The sequence below is a fragment of the Lutra lutra genome, chromosome 10, assembly GCF_902655055.1.
Source record: "Lutra lutra chromosome 10, mLutLut1.2, whole genome shotgun sequence".
NCBI classification, from domain to species: domain Eukaryota; kingdom Metazoa; phylum Chordata; class Mammalia; order Carnivora; family Mustelidae; genus Lutra; species Lutra lutra.
Genome location: NC_062287.1, coordinates 52,139,643 through 52,162,144, shown reverse-complemented (window position 1 = coordinate 52,162,144; position 22,502 = coordinate 52,139,643). Strand labels below are relative to the sequence as shown.

At 36.7% G+C, this 22,502-nt stretch overlaps 1 protein-coding gene across 3 annotated transcripts in view; it reads right to left on the bottom strand.

Moving 5' to 3' along the window:
- The window catches only part of NARS2 (asparaginyl-tRNA synthetase 2, mitochondrial), a 139,330-nt gene that overhangs the window by 61,503 nt on the left and 55,325 nt on the right, over positions 1 to 22,502 (bottom strand). For 2 of the 3 annotated variants that reach the window (XR_007121062.1, XM_047692625.1), the window contains exon 6: positions 15,324 to 15,418. The exons of the other annotated variant lie outside the window; for it this stretch is intronic. Coding sequence is in view for 1 of the 2 variants with exons in the window: in XM_047692625.1 (XP_047548581.1) it covers positions 15,324 to 15,418 (95 nt within the window). In the remaining variant the exon portion in view is untranslated. The remainder of the gene's footprint in view (positions 1 to 15,323; positions 15,419 to 22,502) is intronic. 3 annotated transcript variants of the gene reach the window in all.

Below are 22,502 nucleotides of genomic sequence, written 5' to 3'. Positions count from 1 at the left end.
CATAAAGGACTCTTAATCATAGGAAACAAGCTGAGGGTTGGTGGAGGGGAGGAGAGTAGGGGGATGGGGTAACTGGGTGAGGGACATTACGGCAGGCACATGATGTAATGAGCATTGGGTATTACATAAGATTGATGAGTCACTGACCTCTATCTCTGAAACCAATAATACATTATATGTGAATTAATTAAATTAAAAAATAAATAATAAAAATAAAATAAACAAATCTTTAAAAAAATATAAAATAAAAAGATAAATGAATTAAAAAATTATATATCCATGCAATGGAATAATATTCAGCAATAAAAAGGAACAAACCTACTGGATGAATCTCAAAAGCATTATGTTGAGTGAGAGAAATCAGATACAAGACAGTGAATACTGTAGGATACCATTTACATAAACCTAAATAAAGTGTTATATAAAAGCCATTTATATGAAATTCTAGAAAAGGAAATTCTAATCTGTGACTACAGAAAGTACATCAATGGTTGTTTATGACCTAAGACCAGGGAGGGAGACTGCAAAGAGAAATAAGGGGATTTAGCAGCAATGTCTACAATAGCCAAACTATGGAAAGAACCTAGATGTCCATCAACAGATGAATGGATAAAGAAGATGTGGTATATATACACAATGGAATACTACTATGCAGCCATCAAAAGAAATGAAATCTTGCCATTTGCGACAACGTGGATGGAACTAGAGGGTATCATGCTTAGCAAAATAAGTCAATTGGAGAAAGACAACTATCATATGATCTCCCTGATATGAGGGAGAGGAGATGCAACATGGGGGGTTAAGGGGGTAGGAGAAGAGTAAATGAAACAAGATGAGATTGGGAGGGAGACAAACCATAAGTGACTCTTAATCTCACAAAACAAACTGAGGGTTGATGGGGGGAGGGGGGTTGGGGGGGTGGGGTTATGGACATTGGGGAGGGTATGTGCTATGGTGAGTGCTGTGAAGTGTGTAAACCTGGTGATTCACAGACCTGTACCCCTGGGGATAAAAATATATTATATGTTTAAAAAAAAAATAAAAAAATAAATAAAATAAAGAAATAAGGGGATTTTTGTGTGTGTGTGTGTGATAGAAGTATTTTTTATTTTTATTACAAAAAAGGTTATAGGGTTTTATAAATTTGTCAAAATTATTGAATTGTACATTTAAAATGGGTGCATTTTTTATATATAAAGAATATTTAATAAAGTTGAGAACAATAACAAAAAGAGCTTATTCATGCATTGGCTTAATTACTCGATTTTACTGTTACCTAATCACTTAAATTAAAATCACACCCCAACTAAACTATAAAGGGTGAAGAGTCAGGCACCTGGAAACACAGAAGGGGGCACAGCGATGCTCTACTTCAAAGAACAAAAGAACCTAGAACACAGTGATCGATCACTGTCAATGTAACTGACCACAGCTCTTAGGGCAGATTATGATCCCATATGCTCTCAGAGTTTACTTCTGATTTGGTCTTCAAATTCTGACAGGTATTTTATTTGTGTCCTAATCCCTTCCTTCAACCAACGCACTGGTTTAACCTTCTGACCTGTCTTGTGAGACCTAAATTCTGGCAGACTCACTACTTATCTCAGTCCTCTGCTTTGTGTCAACTCCAGTGCTGCTACTCTTGTAAAACAACTGGATTACTGGCTGCCAGCTATTCTTCCTGGTTACAACACCCTGGCTTCTTTCTTTATAATCACCCTGGGCTCTCCAGGTTCCAGCTGTCATGACGACCACCACCACAGCACTTACCATTTCAGCGTCAAACTGTGATAAATGCTGGGCTTTACAGACCATCTAATTCTCACATTGGCTTGGCAAGGTGGCTGTTTTTATTCATATTTATAGTCAGGATGTGGAGGCTCAGATATCAAAACTTATAAAACTAGTATGTATAGAAGGAGAATTCGACTGAAATCTAACTATATGTCTGTTTACTTGGACAAATTCAGCACCTTCTAGCAGGGATAACATTATCTCAGTAGCTACTTCACTCTGTAACAGCACTGGCAACTCTCCATATGTCAATCAACAAGTCTGTCCCATATTTTTAACATCCTCCTTGGTGTCCAACATGGTTACATACCATTTGGGTGAACACAAATTATTGCTGAATAAATGAGTACCCATAGTTATTTTTAGGTAGAAGAAAACAAGCTAGGGGAAAAAAAAGTCAAAATGACATAAATTTTCTGTTCTCAACACAACCTAAATTCTGCAAACATGTAACAAACATTTTTTTCCCCTTTCCTAAAAAAGTAATTAAACCCACCAGAGCAAAATAGAATTTGGACAAGATTACACAGTAATTGTAAGAAGTAACAATATCAGTTTTGCTTTTTATAGCTCCAATTACTGTCCATAATGGTCAAATTACTAAGGATTAATTGGTGTCTCACTATAGTAACCTGCATTTGCTTTTAGACAATGCCAACAGGCATTGCATTTTATGCAAAATGAGTTCTATTTGTATCATTCCTCAAAGGACTGACTGGTAATTTTTTTTTTTTTTAAACTGACACCAAACTTGTTTATTTCAAAGGCATTCAATCCTTCAGATACTCTGCTCAGCCAGACCTGAGTGAGATAATACAAGAATGGGGTTATTCTCTCACACACTTGAAGTTGAGAAAAGGGAAATTAGTAACTGCCATCACAAAGGAAAGCAAGACTAGAAACAGAGAACCCTATGTTTAGACTTGCAAAATGGTACGCAGATATTGTAGAGTTAATGCATTAGACAAAGACACTAACCTGTCATGCAAATAACGCACAGCCTAACTAGAAGAAGAGCAACTATTACCACTTAAGCTAGTAAAAATGAAGTTCAAATAGTGAATTAAATAAACACATATATTTACAGAAGCCTTCCCACCCTGCCTTTACTTGCTAGATGGGGTAATGCTCAATTCATGAATCATTTAGTAAAGACAATCAGATCTTTTTTAAAAAGAGCACAGATATTTACACTCACTTCTTTGTAAAATAATCTTAAGGTAAGTTGAAAGGAAGAAAGAGGAAGGAGGCCCTTTGGAGGACAGAAAACAGTGGCTGAGTGATGACTGATGTATCAAAGCACGGAGGCAATTATGCAGAATACAGAGTAAACACGCTGCAGCAGAAAGGAGGTGACGTGCACACAGAACCACAGTGAGGCTGGAGATGGAGGAAATGGAGATTCATTGATAGATTTTGCATATGGAACTGTCAGCCCTCTCCAAGTTCCCCCAGAATGGCTGGAGGCCAGATGTCCCCACCAAACAGGGAAAAGAGAGTCAGTCGTTCTCTAGGGCAGGGGTCCTCAGCATCATCACTACCTGATAGGTTTGTCATGACACAGTCTGCCGGGCCACACTCCCATTGTTTCTGATTCAGTCGTTGTTGTAGGTGCTGTGGGGAAAGGGAATGGGAGGTGATTACCCATGTGTAAGGGAATTCTTTCTGGAGACCTGAAAATATAAAATTAGACAGTGGTGATGGTTGTGAAACAGGACCCAGCTGTGCCTTAAACTGTCACCATTTTTTTTTTTTTTAAAGATTTTATTTATTTATTTGACAGAGAGAGATCACAAGCAGGCAGAGAGGCAGGTAGAGAGAGAGGAGGAAGCAGGCTCCCTGCTGAGCAGAGAGCCCGACGCGGGGCTCGATCCCAGGACCCTGAGATCATGACCTGAGCCGAAGGCAGCGGCTTAACCCACTGAGCCACTCAGGCGCCCCCAAACTGTCACCATTTTGACTTCAGACTGTATTTTCTTTTTTTTTTTTAATATATTATTTATTTATTTATTTATTTGACACAGAGAGAGAGAGATCACAAGTAGGCAGAGAGGCAGGCAGAGAGAGAGGTGGAAGCAGGCTCCCTGCGGAGCAGAGAGCCCGATGCGGGGCACGATCCCAGGACCCTGAGATCATGACCTGAGCTGAAGGCAGTGGCTTAATCCACTGAGCCACCCAGGCACCCCCAGACTGTATTTTCTAACTGATGAAGCTTCTCTTTTCACTTGGGCAAACTACCAGTGGACAAAGCATCCCGTAACGAGAACCGAAACTACCCCCTTGAGCACCGACTGCCCTGATATCGGCAAGCCCTCACATGACTGATGCCCAAGACAATGACTGACCTGACCTTTACTGCCACCTGCACACTCTCATGGACCTTCGTCCGCATCTTCTTTATTATAAACCCGATAGTACTTTCAGCACTTTGGAGACAGCACCTTGGAGACCACTTTGGGACAGCGGTCCGCCACCTCCCCGGCGCCGGCCTCACCAGAACACACTCCTTTCTTGTTTCACTGCCACCTGCCTTTCTGCCTTTGGGTTTTACAGCAGCCAGTGGCCAAACTTAGTCTGTTTGCGACCCCCAGACCTAGGGGCTCTTGTACCCCTGAGCCCTTATTACAGCTGCACGATTCTGTGAATATAGTAAAAACTACTGAGTTGTACAATTTGAAGGGTGAATTTTATGTTAAGTGAGTTATATCTCAGTAAAGTTGTTCTTTAAAAAATAATTTACTCCTCTGCATCCAGGGCTCTCACCAAAGCCCAACAGAGATCTGAGAAAATTTCGAAGCTTGTCTCCCCTTTGTCTTTCCTACGTTAAACCTATTCAATTTCTTAACCATTTCTTTAGACCGTGATGTCTTACGTCCCTTTTGTTCTGGCTGCTGCCCTAAAGTCAGATAGGATACAAAATCACAACCTTTTTATATAAAGTTTAATAAAAGACTCCAAGTATTTGGAAGTAGATAAAGGAACAGGACAGAAAAGCTAGACAGTTTGCCAGCTTTTCATGAATTGGCTAAATATAATTCATTCAAGGATAATATATCAAACGTGACATAAAAGTAACAAAAGACATTCCATAACCAAATACAGATAACATGTACTGGGGTAAAGAAAAGATTGTATATCATAAAATACTATACAGTATGGAGGAAAAGTTGTAGTAACTACATTTCTATTGTCCCAAGAACAGAAAAGCAACAGAATCAAAACTAAATGTAACAGCCAGTGGTCATCAAATATAAATGACATTTTAAAATGCACTCGCATGTAATCACTCTACTGATAAGGTTAATTCTAAATTCAATTCAGCCTACACAAGGTTGAAATTCCCTTGCCATGTACTGTTCTTGCCTCAGGACAGCTTTTGTGTAACAGCTACCACATTGTGAATTTCTTATTTAATGCCTATCTTGTTCACTAGATAGTATTGGGTCATGATAGTATCGGGATCATATCTATCTTGTTCATCTTTATATTCCAGCACCTAACCTAGTGTTTGGCACACAGCTGACTCTCAACAAATGTTCAATCAAGCTGAGATTGATTTTTGAGCTCTGAATCAGGCATAATGGTAGTAAAAGAAACTATGAAGACAAAGAGGAACAAGATACAGTTTGAGGAATTTGTGGTCGAATGGGAAGATAAGCATATAAACAGACAATTTCAATTTCAATTTTTTAATAAGCAGAATTGATAGAAATCCTTTCCAATAGGTATTTAAGTCTTTAGTTCGTATTAATAAAGTTATAAAATTAAATAGTCCCTAAATCTAAAAGCTCAAAGTCTAAGCTATAGAGAAAAAAAACAAAACAACCCAGTGATTCCAGTGTTATAAAACAGAAAGAATAAAGGAACATGGACATACAGAAGAAGGGCATTTAAATAAGGAAGATGTGGGGATGGGATTGGGGATTCTGGGTGAGATCATTTTTAAGCTGAGTTTATTTTTCATTTTCTTAAATATTTTATTTACTCACTCATCAGAGAGAGACAGCAAGCATGCATACATCGGGGGGAGCAGCAGACAGAGAGAGAAACAGGCTCCCAGCTGAGCAAGGAGCCCAACGTGGGACTCGATCCCAGGACCCTGAGATCATGACCTGAGTCAAAGGCAGATGCTTAACCGACTGAGTCACCCATGAATCCCTTAAGCTGAGTATAGATGGATGGGCAGGGATTGGCTAGACAAACACATGGGGAAAGGACATTCCCCATTCACAGAGAAACACCTGTATGTTATCAGAAATTTATATAAACAGTTTAGGATAGCTGAAGCAAAGGAAAGTAGATGTAAATGACTGAAAAGATGAAATGAGTGTGGAAAAAGGAAACCTGGGGATGGTATTCACTGTAGCTGCTTTGACAAACTGGAAAGATGGCAGTGCCATTTCCTGACACAAGGAATTCAGAAGCAAACAACAGATTGAGGGAATGATGATGAATTTCATTTGAGCATGCTGAGGTGTTTATACAACAGCCACTGGAGAAGACAACGGGCACTTCGCAGGTGGGAACTGAGCAAGGATTCCACATTGGAGACAGGAATTTCACAACACCATTCTTTCACCATTAACTCGATTTTGTACAGGTTTTAACTCTCTTACCTCCACACCCACAATTCTTCATGAAGACCTCCAATTCTTTAAGTCCACCACTTTTCCAACATCACCTACTACCCCTATTTTTTCACTCCTCCTCGATCTATCATGACCTTCTGTACCTATTTCCAGCAATCACACTTGCCAACACCCAACCCCTGGTTAATCGAAATATTCACATTCTCTGTATTATATGCAAACAAACTAAATATTCCTACTAAACCCTCTCCACTTGTGCTGAATTAAAAGAAGAAATTTTTTTGTTTTAAGGTCCCACTATAAGAGACTAGCATAAAGAACCATCATTATTCATATATACTCAGGAAATAAAGATCTCAAAGTTTCATGGTGATATCTTTCCCACGAAATAGAGCAAAAAAAAGTGATTAACATATTTAACTCTGTTGTGGGCTCAATTCTATAGTAGAAATTATACAGAAAAGATTAGAAGAATGAGAATTTGTGCTTCACAAATTCAGTTTAACAATACTTGCTGAATATCTACTATTTTTAGTAGACAGATATTTAGGATGTTTATAACCTATGAGATAGACATGAGAAGAACTGTGAACCAGCTAAATATTAAAAATAGGAGGAACTTTTTTCTTTAGTACATGAGATAGGTGAGTACTATAAGAGAGGAGAAAAAGAGAAAAACAATTTCTCTTGAGAAAAACAGGGAAGGAGTCAAGGAGAAAGCCCTCTTTCAGTTGAGCACTGGAGGAATGAGATATGGAAAAGCAGTCTAATGCTACAGGGAGGGACATTAGAAACACAGAGGTGTGTATTGAAAATGCACAGCACAAATAAAATAGCCATAGCCAGGGGCACCTGGGTGGCTCAGTGGTTTAAGCCTCTGCCTTCGGTTCAGGTCATGATCTCAGGGTTCTGGGATCAAGTCCCGCATCAGGCTCTCTGATTTATACTTTCTTAAAGGTTGTATTAATTTCCTAAGATGGCCATAACAAATCACCACAAACTGGGTGGCTTTTAACACAGAACTGAATTCTCTCACAGGCAGAAAGGCCAAAAGTCTGAAATCAAGGTGCTGGCAGCACTATGCTCTTCCTAGGGTTCTAGGGAAGAACTCTGCCTAGTTTCCGGTGGCTCTCAGCATCCTTAGCATTCATTCCTCAGCATCATTCCTACCTCTGCCTCCTTCTTCACATGCTCTTCCTTCTCTCTGTACCTGTCTCCTCCACATCTCGGAATCCAAATGTCCTTCTTCTTTCTTTTATAAATATGTCATTGAATTTAGGCCCACCCTAATTCAGTATTTTAATTGGAATTATATCTGCAAAGATCTTCTTTTAAAAAAAAAGATTGTATTCACAGGAATTGTTTTTTGGGGGGACATAATTCAAGCTACTACTGACGTTATTTAAAAGCTACTACTGAGAGAAATTCGTAGAATTTATTTATTTTTTAAGATTTTATTTATTTATTTGACAGACAGAGATCACAAGCAGGCAGAGAGGCAGGCAGAGAGGCAGGCAAAGAGAGAGGAGGAAGCAGGCTCCCCGCTGAGCAGAGAGCCCGACTCGGGGCTCAAACCCAGGACCCTGAGATCATGACCTGAGCTGAAAGCAGAGGCTTTAACCCACTGAGCCACCCAGGTGCCCCTGAAGCATTTTATTTGAATAGAATAAAACTCACTGAATCCTTTCATGAATCTAAGATATATATATGGGATTTAGTGATCTTATTTTTTTTTTAAAGATTTTATTTATTCATTCGACAGAGAGAGATCACAAGTAGGCAGAGAGGCAGGCAGAGAGAGAGAGAGAGAGGAGGAAGCAGGCTCCCCACCAAGGAGAGAGCCTGAGGCGGGGCTCGATCCCAGGACCCTGGGATCATGACTTGAGCTGAAGGCAGAGGCTTTAACCCTCTGAACCACCCAGGCGCCCCTAGTGATCTTATTTTTACTATATACTTAAACATTTTTTTGTTTCATCCCAGAAATTATTTCATTACTCACCAATTCCTCCTAAGTAAAAAAGAGTAAAACATTGAAAATAGAAAATGATGGGTGCCTAGGATGCACAGTGGGTAAGAGGAAGATTCAGAGTGAGAGAAATCATCATCACTATTTCATCTTACATTGTCTTACTGCATACACAAAGTATTGTGTCATCTTTCACACAGGTCTAAGAAAAGCCTGGAGACATGAATGTTGTGGTCTTTTTGTAGTTTTCAGAGAATACAGTTGAGAATTGAGATCTTTTATTTTTCACTCACAATGACAAAGAGAAGAAAAATGATAAAGATCCTTCATAAATATTAGACAAGCCAGGAAACGAATGCAAAGAGACAGATTGTAACAATCTAGTCTCCAATAATAATGGTAAAATTGGTGTAAGTGAACTCTCAGACTATAAGCCTACAGATAACGATATCTTAAATGAATTTTCTCAAACCCAAGAACTGATAAGTGAATAATACATTTCTAAGGGCCAAAAGGAAATATGATATTTCTATCCAATTAGTTACTCTACAGTTAGTACTTCATCATGCAATAATATGCAACAGGAAATGGGATTATACCATTATTTTGGAAGGATATGTGACAATATTCTTTCATCAACGACATTTGTGTACCAAAAATTTACTTGACGTGGTTAACCAATGAACAAAGGCTGAAGGCAAGTATGTATACAAAACCATCTGGAAGAAAATATATCATGTAGAAATGAAAAAATAAAGTATTTGATCATTGGTGTTTACAAATTTAAAAATAAAAATGTTTTGCAATTATGAATCAAAAAGGATGGCTACCCCCTCTTCAAAATTATGAACTGTCACGTTCTCGAAAGTATTATTTTTTTTATGATATGAGTGCAAGAACCAGAAAGTAATAAGCTTGAAACTACTAAAGAAGTATTCGAAATCCAGAATCTGTATTAAGTATAGATATATTCCTGGTTCATGCCATGGCAATTGATAAACAGTTAGCTACATTCAAAGGGCTGTGTCTGTATGGAGTACTTTCAAAACCCAGAAAAGTGAGGATAAAAATTGGGCTTTACCACCATCATCAAGAAAATGAAAAAACAAACTACAGAATGGGAAAAACAAATTGTAAATCTTGTGTTTGATAAGGGTCTTGTATCCAGAGTATATAAAAAAAAACTCTTACAACTAAATGATAAATGAGAACTAAACTAAACAAAAAATGAAACAAATATTTAACCAGACATAGCTCCAAAGAAGATATCCAAATGGCCAACAGGTACACCAAAAGATGTTCATCAGTAGTCATTAGGGACATGCAAATCAAAACCATAATGAGATGCTACTTTACACTCACTAAAATGGCACAATGAAAAAGACATATAAGTGTTGACAAGAATGTGGAGAAATTGGAATTTTTTAAAATTATTTTTATTAACATATAATGTGTTATTTGCCCCAGGGGTACAGGTCTGTGAATCATCAGGCTAACACATTTCATAGCACTCACCATAGCACATACTCTCCCAATGTCCATAACCCAAGCACCCATCCCTCCTGACCACCCTCCAGCAACCCTAAGTTTGTTTCATGAGATTAAGAGTCTCTTATGGTTTGTCTCCCTCCCAATCCCATCTTGTTTCATTTTTTTCCTTCCCTACCCTGTACAACCCTCCGCCCTGCCTCTCAAATTCCTCATATCAGAGAGATCATATGATAATTGTCTGAGAAACTGGAACTTTTATACATTGTTGGTGGGACGGCTGTAAAACAGAATAGGCACTGTGGAAAATAGCCTGCAAATCCTCACAGAGTTAAAATTACCATGAGACCCAAAGGTTCCATTCCTAAATACCTACGCAAGAAAAATGCAAACATGTTTACACAAATACCTGTACTCAAATATTCATAGTAACATTAGTAATAATAGCCAAAAAACAGAAACAACTTATATGTCCATTATTACCTACTGAATGGATAAACAAATGTGTTACACTCACACATATAATGTTATTTGGTAATAAAATCAAATGAAATACATACGCTACAACATGGATACTGAAAATATTATGCAAAGTAGAACAAAAAATGATACACTACATATTCCATCTATATGAAATACCCAGAATGGGCAAATTCATAGAGACATAAAATAGTTAAGTGGTTGCCTAGAATGGGAGGGAGGATGGGGAGTGACTGCTAATGAGAAAAAGTTTCTTTTTGGGTGATAAAAATATTCTTTTTTAAAAAAATATATTTTATTTATTTTTTGAGAGAGAGAGAGAGAACAAGCCAGGGGGAGAGACAGAGGGAGCAGCAGACTCCCTGCTGAGTGGGGAGCTAGGGCTCCATCCCAGGACCCTGGGATCATGACCTGAGCTGAAGGCAGATGCTTACCAACTGAGCCACCCAGGCACCCCTGATAAAAATATTCTTATATTAGATTATGGTGATATTTGAACTGTGAAAATATACTAAAACCCATTGAACTGTATACTTTAAAATAGGCGAATTTTATGGTAAATAAATAAGAAATCTCTCAATAAAGCAGTTTTTTAAAATTTGGGCTTGCTACATTTATATTCTCATTAAAATTCTAATGAAGTTTATTTTCACTAACCCCTTATTTTTACTTCCGCAAATTTTTCATAAGATGGGATAAAAATATTTATTATAAATAAGGTCCATTACCCCTGGATGGTAAATGGTGATGTCTATTTTCTTGGTATACTGAAGGTTAATCAATCTTCCTAAATGGACATTTAGATTGTTAATAGTACTTTCCCCCTAGTATAAACAAAGTTGCTTTCAACATTTCTGTTTATACACCTTTACAGAGTTGTAAGAAAAATTCCTAGAAATGAAATTCTAAGTAAAAGGTATTTCTCTAAAAAGGCTGTTCCAATTGATATTTCCAACAGCAATGTTTAAGAGAAAAGCATGTTTTATCCTGAAATATCCTTGCCTTCACAGTTTACTAAAAAAATACATAATAAGGAAAAAACACCTGTTAACAAAACACCAAAAGCAAAAAGCAAAACAAAACACAACGAACAAAAAAAAAAAGCAGTAATCATCAAAAACTCTTTCAAATACATTAGGCTATATTACCTGTTCCAAATCTGGCTCTAACTGACAAGAAATGGAAAATTTTATTATATGACATTTCTGAATGTAGGTTTTGCAATTTAGTGTATTTCTAATTCTCTCAGAATAAATGTGTCACTTACAAATTTTATTTATAGGAAGATTGTAATAAAAATACTTAGCTTTCTTCTAAAAAAATATATAGCTCTATCTGCCCAGAGGGTTTAGGAGCAATAATCCACTGCCAGTAGGAAGGTACCCAATGACTGAATCTTGGTTTCAAAGTAACACTTTCCAATATAAGGAACCAAGTCTCTTTGGAGAAATGGCTGCTTCAAGGGCCAGGGTAGGGAAAATAAAAAATAAGGCTAGGATAACTGCCAAAACTTGGAAGCAACCAAGGTGTCCCTCAGAAGGTGAATGGATAATCTGTGGTACATCCAAATAATGGAATATTGTTCAGAAATGAGCTACCAAGCTATGAAAAGATGTGGTGGAACCTTAAATGCATATTACTAACTGAAAGAAGATTATCTGAAAAGGCTACATACTATATGATTCCAACTATATGACCTTCTGAAAAAGGCAAAACTCTGGAGAGAGGAAACATATCAGTGTTTGCTAGGGGTTAAGAGGGAGGGAGTGATGAGTAGGAGGAGCAAAGAGGATTTTTAGGGCAGTGAAACTATTCTATGTGATACTATAATGACGGATATGTGTCATTATTACTCATTCATCCAAAACTACAGAACGTTCATCACCAAAAGTGAACTCTAATATAAACTACGGACTTTGAATATTAACACGTGTCAGCGTAGGTTCACTGATCATAAAAAATAAGTACATAAAACAAGTAAATAAATATGGGCTATTTCACACTACCAGAGAATAAGGAAGTACTCAAAAAACAAAAGGATAAGGGCATGTCAAAAGGGTACTACAATAGTCAATCTGAATGAGTTCCCAATAGCTAAAACTAAAACAGTTGGAGTAACAAAATATATAACATGGAATTAGAGTATAACCCAACATATAAAATAAATATGGGTCCATCTTGATATAAATGATTACAAAAATAAATAAGGGTGAAGAGACAACAAATCTTCCAAATAGAAGAATTCCAAATACTCTCCCCTCCAGGACATGATGCTTAATTTCATCTTGTGCTTCCTAACCCCTCATTCCCACCTCCAATAAGGGTGGGGTAGACCTAGTGACTTACTTCCAAAGGAAGAAGAAAGGGAAAAACAGTACATTTTCAGTGGAGAAAATCAGCAAACACTATCTAATCCAAGTAATAAAGGGTAATGTCACCATATGGATATCCCATACCCCTGATGATGGTAAGAGCACTTTACTTCTCGGTATTCTTTTCAAAAACCCATCTGACTCCAAGTTGAAACACGAGAAAAACAACAGACAAATCCAGATTGGGATACATTCTACAAGTCATGAAAAACAAGGAAAGACTGAGAAATTGTTACAGACTAGAAGAGACTGGAGGAAACAAGACAATCAAAAGTAATATGGGACATTGAATGGGATTCTGCAAGAAGCAAGCAAGCCCTGGTGGAAAATGTGAAATCCAAATAAAGTCTGGAATGTAGTTAACAGTAATAAACTAACAATGGGTTCTTAGTTTTGACAAAATGTACCATGGCAATGTACAATATTTACAGTGGGGGAAACTGGGCAAGAGGTGTACATTAGAAGTCTGCACTGTCTTTGTAACTTTTATATATTTAAAAATTACTCAAAAATAGAAAGTTTATTAAAAACAACAATAACTACCAAATTAAACTTTAAAATGGAGCCATAAAACCACAAAACCAACATAGATATCCTTTTGGAAAATGTTAAACTTCTAAATTTAACTACATTTACTGTATTTTGAAAGTCTGTTAAATACAATTAAAGAAAAGGCTGAGGGAAGACTAACAATTTCTTACTGGAGATCAAATCAGGCATTAATCGGAAACATGAGGTACTGCATACTAATAATCCTGGAACTATGCATATTCAACTAGACACATTTGACTGACATGATTAGAAATACTTCAAAACACATTAAAAAAAATACAGAACCTCATATCCTGCCAACTTAATCTTCTGTCAAGTTTCACTGTATACTGTGTTCTGTTGTTCACTGCACTTTACCAGGAAAGTAGGAACATATTTAATCAACTAGGGGTATTATAATGGCAAACCCTTGGTAAACTTACACCTTTCACATATTATGACACTTCTGAAGGGAAGGTACTTTGCTTCTAACATTATACATTGCCAGCAGGGTGCCTGGGTTGCTCAGTTGGTTAAGCATCTGCCTTCAGCTCAGGTCACGATCCCAGGGTCCTGGGAGAGAGCCCCGCATTGGGCTACCTGCTCAGTGGGGAGCCTGTTTTTCCCTCTTCCTCTGCTGCTCTCCCTGCTTGTGCCCTCTCTCTATCTCTCTGTCAAATAATAAAATAAAATAAAAACTTTATACATTAAAAAATGAATACCAAAAATTTAAGAAAGATTATCTAAAACTTGGATATAAGGCCAGAAGGTAGATAGCGTGCCCTTTCTTTCTTTGACAGACAGAGATCACAAGTAGGCAGAGGCAGGCTCCCCGCTGAGCAGAGAGCCCAGTGCAGGGCTGGATCCCAGGACCCTGGGATCATGACCTGAGCCGAAGGCAGAGGCTTTAACCCACTGAGCCACCAGGTGCCCCTAGCGTTCCCTTTCAGTGGAATACTGGGGACACAGATTTGTTCAAAGGTTAATTACTTACGAGAATGTACTTTGCTCCATTATTCTACTGACTACTGAATTAAATATCCCAGATTAAGTAAAGTTACATGTTAACTTGAAGATTTCTGTCTAGTAGAGTTACAAATAATTTTTGTCAGGTAGAAGAGAAAATTCCAAAGGTTAAGATTTATTGGTCTGTAGGATATTAACCAGTTTATAACTAACCTCACAATCTAATTCTAAAATTCCTTTATTAAATTGCCTATATGAATACACAGCTCTTCAAATGCTCTCTGAACCAGCCTTACTATTTTCCTTGTTCCCTTAGTAATTTATGAATTGAATAAAATATTTGATACATGTTAACTTCATACTTGTATGAGTCATGATTTTAATTTCTTAAAATTATGCTTTGAAAGGCATAAGGAACTTTCCATGACATGCCTGACATGACCTTTTCCACCCACTGCTCTGCAAAGCCTATAGTCTCACAGGGCTATTGCAATAAGTTTTTTGCACAGTATTCTGAAAATATTGTTAATAATCTTGTTATCGGAATTATCAAATAATACTTTTTATTTCAAAGATAAATCAGAAAAGAATCTAAGTGTATGTTATTTTCAAGGCCATGTGATCTGACATCTAAGACTTTCTAATTTGTTACATGTCACTCCTGATGGTTCTGTGAGTTAATTTTCCTTATTTAAGCTAATTACTTAAAAAATTTTTTTCTTCCATCTGTTCTGGGTACCTATTTATTTCTAAATGCAAGAAGCTAATACCTGGTTCAGATGTGAACTACACATAACTGCCTTTACTTTCATAAACATGATTAATTACACTTAAATTTTGATTACATATTTTGAGATTTATGAGAAAAGAAAAAGATTAGCAAAAAGAAAAAAATCACAACTTCATCTTTGCAATGTTACATTTTTCATTAAAATCAAAAGTCTAGACTAATGTGATTTTAGGAAGAAACCTGGTTATTGTCAAGTCTAAATGTACTTTGGTGAATTCAAGTGAACTAATTGTAAACACTGATTTCAATTTGTAGGTTTTGGCATGGTGAAAGAAAGCATTATTTCACTCCCATCCAACCCATAATCAGTAGTCCATTAAAACAAAAGAGAAAAGAAAATTCTGTACCCTGACATCACTTCTAGGTGAAGTTGTCCTGAAACAGTTAAGAAAGCAGGAACATTGAAGAAATTCTCCTCAGGCACCTTAATTTTGCTTGAAGGCTGCAAATGAAAAACATGAGCCACAAAAAGCTATGAGATATTTTGCTCTGCTTTCACATTCACATACGTGCCACAACTAAAATCACAATGCAATTCAATATATGCGAGGACAGATCATTTTCATGAGAATAAAGGCAGTTCTCAGTACAATCCTAAAAGAGAAAATGCCTACTTAGAAATTGCTAAGGTCAAGGACATTTGCTCCACATTTTCAAAACATAAAACCAAAGGACAAAGTATTTTTGTCACAAGATACAGTTCTCCCTAAAAAGTGATTCTGACTAAGAGACAAGGAAAGAGATTGTGAATTAAAATTTTTAAAGAATTTTTGAAGGAATACAAAATCTCTTAAAATTCTGACCCATGACTGAAATTTGATTTTCTCAAAGGAATAGCCTCTAGAACACGTGTTGTCATGTTATTAAATTTTTAATAATAGTATTTTTAATGCAGATTTTAATAAATACATTATAAACTTTTTTTTTTAAGATTTTATTTATTCATTTGACAGAGAGAGAGATCACAAGTAGGCAGGGAGGCAGGCAGAGAGAGAGGAGGAAGCAGGCCCTCCACGGAGCAGAGAGCCCGATGCGGGGCTCGATCCCAGGACCCCGGGATCACGACCCAAGCCGAAGGCAGAGGCTTTAACCCACTGAGCCACCCAGGCGTCCCTACATTATAACCTTTTACGTATATTAATTTAACTTCCACCACAATGCAGAAGAGCAGAACTCTATCTTTAAAAGATACAGGGGGCAATTAATTTAAAGATTTTATAAACTTATAATATAGATATGGTGATTATTCTAGTTAAAACAGGTAGGAAACAGGCCAGTCATCATTTATAACAAACTATAAAGTTATTTGGGGGTCAAATGCACTTATTTTACTTTTTTAAAAAGATTGCTTATTTATTTATTTGACACAGAGAGAGACAGAGCACAAGCAGGGGGAGGAGCAGAGGGATAAGGATCAATACCCAAGTCAAAGGCAGACGCTTAACAGACTGAGCCACCCAGGTGCCCCATAAACACAATTGAAATAGACAACTAAAAAAGCTTCTGGATCCAAGTATGACTATTATACTCACTTTTTTGGATGAAAGTTAATTTCTCTTAGTCTTATATTTCAAATTGTGCATTTATTTTAAAGTGCTTTAGTGTAATGGTGCTGTTACTATAAAAGCAATAAGGCCAATTTTAGGGGCGCCTGGGTGGCTCAGTGGGTTAAAGCCTCTGCCTTCGACTCAGGTCATGATCCCAAGGTCCTGGGATGGAGCTCCGAATCAGGCTCTCTGCTCAGCAGGGAGCCTGCTTTGTCCCCTCTCTCTGCCTGCTTCTCTGTCTACTTGTGATCTCCATCTGTCAAATAAATAAATAAAATCTTTGGGGCACCCGAGTGGCTCAGTGGGTTAAAGCCTCTGCCTTCAGCTCAGGTCATGATCCCAGGGTCCTGGGATGGAGCCCCGCATTGGGCTCTCTGCTCAGCAGGGAGCCTGCTTCCCTTCCTCTCTCTCTGCCTGCCTCTCTGCCTACTTGTGATCTCTGTCAAATAAATACATAAAATCTTTAAAAAAAAAAAGCTATAAAGCCAATTTTAAATACACAATAGAGAATGTGAGACTCCTTTAAGAGACTTAGTATCAAATACTGAATTACAGAAACACATGAAGACATCTTATTTAATTCCATTGGTTCTAAAAATATTGCCTATCAGATATAGGCATATATGTGTAAGAATGAGAAATCTAGTGTAAAAATTACCAATTGAAATCATTCATTTATTTTGTAATTGCCTTTTATTTTTCAAACTTACTTTGATACTGGTCCTAAATATCCTATCACTGCTTTTTAAAAATCTATCTTGGAATCCCATATTCACTGAAAGGATATTTCTTCTAAGGACTCAAGTACATAAGACTAAAATATTTGCCCTGACCTGTGCTTGGATTTCCAAAATAAAAAAGTATGTTTTCTGTAGTTCCTCACTACTTAATAAATAATTATGTTTCAAATAAGGCCCAGCACATTTATAAGAATATTATTATTTTCTCCTTTCCTTCACCTCTTTAGTCTATAATTTGTATTTGTGTTCTATCTTGACTTCTCCTAAAGTGATTTCTCTCATTTCCTGTGCATATAAAAGTCTAGTCTTTATGCCTACCTTTTAGTCTTTCATTTATTAGCATTTGTACGAAATAGAATCTGATCCTCTTACATCTCTTAAATGCAACTTATTTAAATAGGTATAAACATATCGCTACTTCATCATGCCATCCAATGTCATACATACTTACATACTGAAATTCCTACTACAGTTTTAAAAATTACTTCTTCTTATTTCTCCTTTACATTACAACTTATGCATTACATTGATTTTTAAAACTTCTGAATTAAGTTATACTACCTATACATTTTACTTCAGGATATTAAAGGGACATTATGAAATATTTTAAAAAGCAATTGCTGAGAGTGGTGTAGATAAACATGGTGGGATAGATTGCTCTGAAGGGCTGTCCCTCCACGGAAAAACTGAAAATAATGAGTAAAAACTGTTAGAATCAACTGTGGGGACTCTGGAAAACAGTTAAAGGTTTCTAAGAACCAAATGCTGAATCGAGAGAGGAAATTTAAAAATTTTAGACTTCACCAACAACAGCAGATGGCATATTGTCTCAAGAACACATGCAATATTGTTCAGGACAGACCATATGCTAGGACATAAAACAAGCCTCAATAAATTAAAAAAGATTGAAATCATACAAGTCCTTTTCTTTGACTGCAATGGAATGAAACTAAAAATGTTAGGTGGTGCAGGTGCTTAGGAAAACAGTTTCATGTTTCCTTAAAAAAGATAAACAAAGAATTACTATATAACCTACCAATTCTATTCCTAGGTATATACTTCAAAGAATTAAAGCCAGGTACTCAAATACATATATATACGTTCATGTTCATAAGAGCACTATTCACAATAGCCAAGATGAAAACAATTCAAATGTCATTAACAGATAAATAAACAAAATGTAATATATATAAACAATGGAATAATATTCAGCGATAAGATGGAATGAGGTACTTATATACACATTAAAATAAGACTAAATCTTGGACATGTTATGCTGAGTAAAAGTGAGACATAAAAGGCCACATATTGTATGATCTCATTTGTATGAAATGTCTGAAAGAGGTAAATCCATAGAGGCTGACTAGGTGAGAGCCATGGGTCTGGAGGGAATAGGAGATATGGGGATGGGGCATGAAGTTTGTTTTTGGGATAATGAAAATGCTTTAGAACTTGATATAGGTGGTAGTTGTATAACATGATAAATGCACGAAATGCCACAAAATGTACCCTTCAAAATAATTAATTTTATAAGAATTTCACCTCAATTTTTAAAAAAGTATATATAAATAAGTAACTATTGGATTTGACAGGGTAAAAAACTAACATGGGGGGAGAACCTGGGTGGCTCAGTGGGTTAAGCCTCTGATCAGGTCATGATCTCAGGGTCCTGTGATTGAGTCCCACATCAGGCTCTCTGCTTGGTGGGGGGCCTGCTTCCTCCTCTCTCTGCCTGCCTCTCTGCCTACTTGTGATCTCTCTCTGTTAAATAAATAAATAAAATCTTAAAAAAAAATAAAAACATAGGATTGCAAATTTAAGATTTGTAATCTTAAATACTTCTTAGTAATGAAGAAAGAATAAAAAAATACCGATTATGCATCCAATTTTATGACCTTGCCAGTGCATAGGATTTCTTTAACTAGATTCCCACACTGTAAGTAATAAATGACAAATTTATGACAAATTTATGAAAAATGGACAAATTTGACATTAAAATTAAGGATCTCTATTTAACAAAGGAAGATACAGGCAAAGTCAGAAGAATGACAGATTAAGAAGAAAATATTTTCAGTGCGCCTGGGTGGCTCAGTCAGGAGATAATGCGAATCTTCTTCTTGGGGTTTAGAGTTTGAGCCCAATTTTGGGTGGAGAGATTATTAAAAAATAAAGTCTTTAAAAAAAAAAGAATAATATATTTTCAGCACCTAAAATTGACAAGTGATTAATGGACAGGGCCTATAAGAACCTGTTGACAAGAAAACAAGAAAGAAAAAAAGCTGCTCCCCAACTGGACAAGGGAGATGAAAAGAGATTTTTACAAAAAAGGAAAATTTGCATGGCTAAGATATATGAGAAAACACTCAAATTCACTACAAACAAAAGAAATGCAAATGAAAATAAGGCATTTTAAGAAGAATTCATTACATATACCAGATTGACAAAGATTACAAAGTTATTTAAGGTCAAGTGTAGGTACAGATTCAGGGTATGGTAGACAGATATCTAAGATGTGCCCAAGAGTCTCAGCCCCTGATTTAGTCAATTAACCACTAAGCCAGGAACGGCCATGAAGGATTTTGCAACTAAAGCTCCAAATCAGTGAGCACCTGCAGTACTCTCTCTGATATCAGCTGTAGTAACATTTTTCTACATATGTTTCCTAAGGCAAAGGAAATAAGCAAAAATAAACTATTGGGACTATATCAAAATAAAAAGGTTCTGATCAATGAAGGAAACACAAAACTAAAAGGCAACCTACTGAAAGGGAGAAGATATCTGCAAATGATGTAGCCAAAAAAGGGTTAGTATCCAAAGTATATAAAGGACTTATATTAACTTAACACCCAAAAAATGAATAAGCTAATTAAAAAATGGGCAGAAGACACAAATAGACATTTCTCCAAAGAAGACATTCAGATGTCCAACAGACACATGAAGAGATGCTCAACATCACTCATCATCAAGGAAATGCAAATCAAAAGTACAATGAGATATCAACTCACACCTGTCAGAATGGCTAAAATCAAAAACACAAGAAACAACAGGTGCTGGTGAAGATGTGGAGAAAAAGGAAACTCTCTCTTGGAAATGCAAACTGGAATAGCCACTGTGGAAAACAGTATGGAGGTTCCTCAAAAAATTAAAAATAGAACTACTCTATGATGCAGTAATTGGGCTATTGGGTATTTACCCCCAAAACACATAAAAATACTAATTCAAAGGGATACATGCATCCTTATGTTTACTGCAGCATTATGTACAATAGCTGAACTATGGAAGCAGCCCAAGTGTTCATCGATAAATTAATGGATAAAGAAAACATGGAAGAGATACACATATAACTATGTATATGAGAATATTATTCAGCCCTAAAAAAGAATGAAATCTCGCTATTTGTAACAACATGGAAAGAGCTACAGAATATATTGCTAAGTGAAATAAGTCAACCAGAGAAAGACAAATACCATATGATCTCCCTCACAAGCAGAATTCAAAAAACAAAACAAACAAGAAAAGGAAAAGAAAAAAAAGAGAGAGGCAAATCAAGAAACAGACTCTTAACTATAGAGAACAAACTGATGGTTACTAGAGGGGAGGTAGGTGGGGGGGGAATAGGTGAAATAGGTGACAGGGATTAACGAGCATACTTACCATGAGGAGAAAAATGAAGAAATGAGCAAAAAATGAAAAAAAAAATGAGATATTTGTCCTGCCTTACAGTTTATTAAAAGATCAAAAAAAAAAAAAAAAAAAAAGAAAGAAAAGAAAAAAGAAAGTTCCAAATCAGAGGGCCTCAAGATTTGGAGACTTTCTGGGTATTCCCAACCTAACCACATGAGCCCTTTAAAAGCAGAAATGTTTTCTATAGCTGGTTGCAGGAGAGGAAGTCAGAGATTTGAAGCAGGAGAAGGACTCAACAAGCTGTCCTTGACTCGAAGATGGAGAAGGCCACATGCAAAAAAGGTGCTTAGGACAGTCCCTAGGAGCTGAGAACAAACTAGCCAATAGTTAGCAACAAGATGGTAACTTCAATCCTAGAACTGCAAGGAACTAAATTTGGCTGATAGCCGAAATGAGTTTGAGAGAGAAAGTCAAACTACAGAGGAGAATACAACTGGCACACACACTGCCTTCAGCCTTCTGAGACTGAGCGGACAACCTAACTACACCATCCTGGACTGATGATATACAGAACCTAGTAATAACGGGTGCTGTTTGATGTTGCTAAGTTTCAAGCAATTTGTTACAAAGTCATAGAAAACCTGGGGTGCCTGAGTGGCTCAGTTGGTTAAGTGTCTGCCTTCAGCTCAGGTCATGATCTCAGGGTCCTGGAATTGAGAATTCAGGCATTGGGCTCCTTGCTTCTTCTTCTATTTCTGCTGCTCCCCACTGCTTGTGCTCTAGTGCACATACCCTCTCTCTCTCTCAAATGAATACAAAAATCTTAAAAAAAATTTTTTTTCTAACAAAGTCATAGAGAACTAATTCATCAAAAAACTGGAACCCTCTCATAAAGTCGTGTAGTGTACACTGGTACTACTATTCCGGAGAACTTCACGAAGTTAAGAATACATATACCCTATGACCCAAGAATTCCACACCTAGATATATATTCCAGAAAAATTTTTATACAAGTCATTAGGGAATATGTTGAAGACTATTTGTTGCAGTACTTTTTTTTCTGGGTGTTAACTTAGAACAGGACAACTTAAGAGTCCTTAACTAGAAGAATGAGTAAGTAAAATGCAGCAAATACCATTGCATATTTTGTAGCAATGAGAAGCAACAAATAAATGTACCTACATGGACAGAATTTGAACAGAGTTAAATGGGAAAAAGTAGGAAATAGAACAAGATACAAAATATGTTATCATTAATGTAAACTAAAAATCACATACAAAAGGTCATTCATATTTTATGAGGCTACACACACAATAAAAGATGATATTTCAACATTAAAGTGAGTACCTCTGAGAGAGAAGAAAAAAGAATGGGAGCAGAGACTGGGATAAAGAGGAAAAAATAAAATAAGAAAGGGGCGGTGATGAATTGTGCTTTGTCAGCTTGGCATTACTGCTCCCATTGAAACGTAGGACTTCGTTTCCTAAAATTCCCCTTCCTGCTTGGTTCCAGGTTATAGCTGGCCATCTCTTATTGAGAGGGGATGTGCAAAAGATTTGAGAAGAGAAAATAAAGCTGATGTCATGACTCTTAGAAAACTGGGGCAGTCTGACAC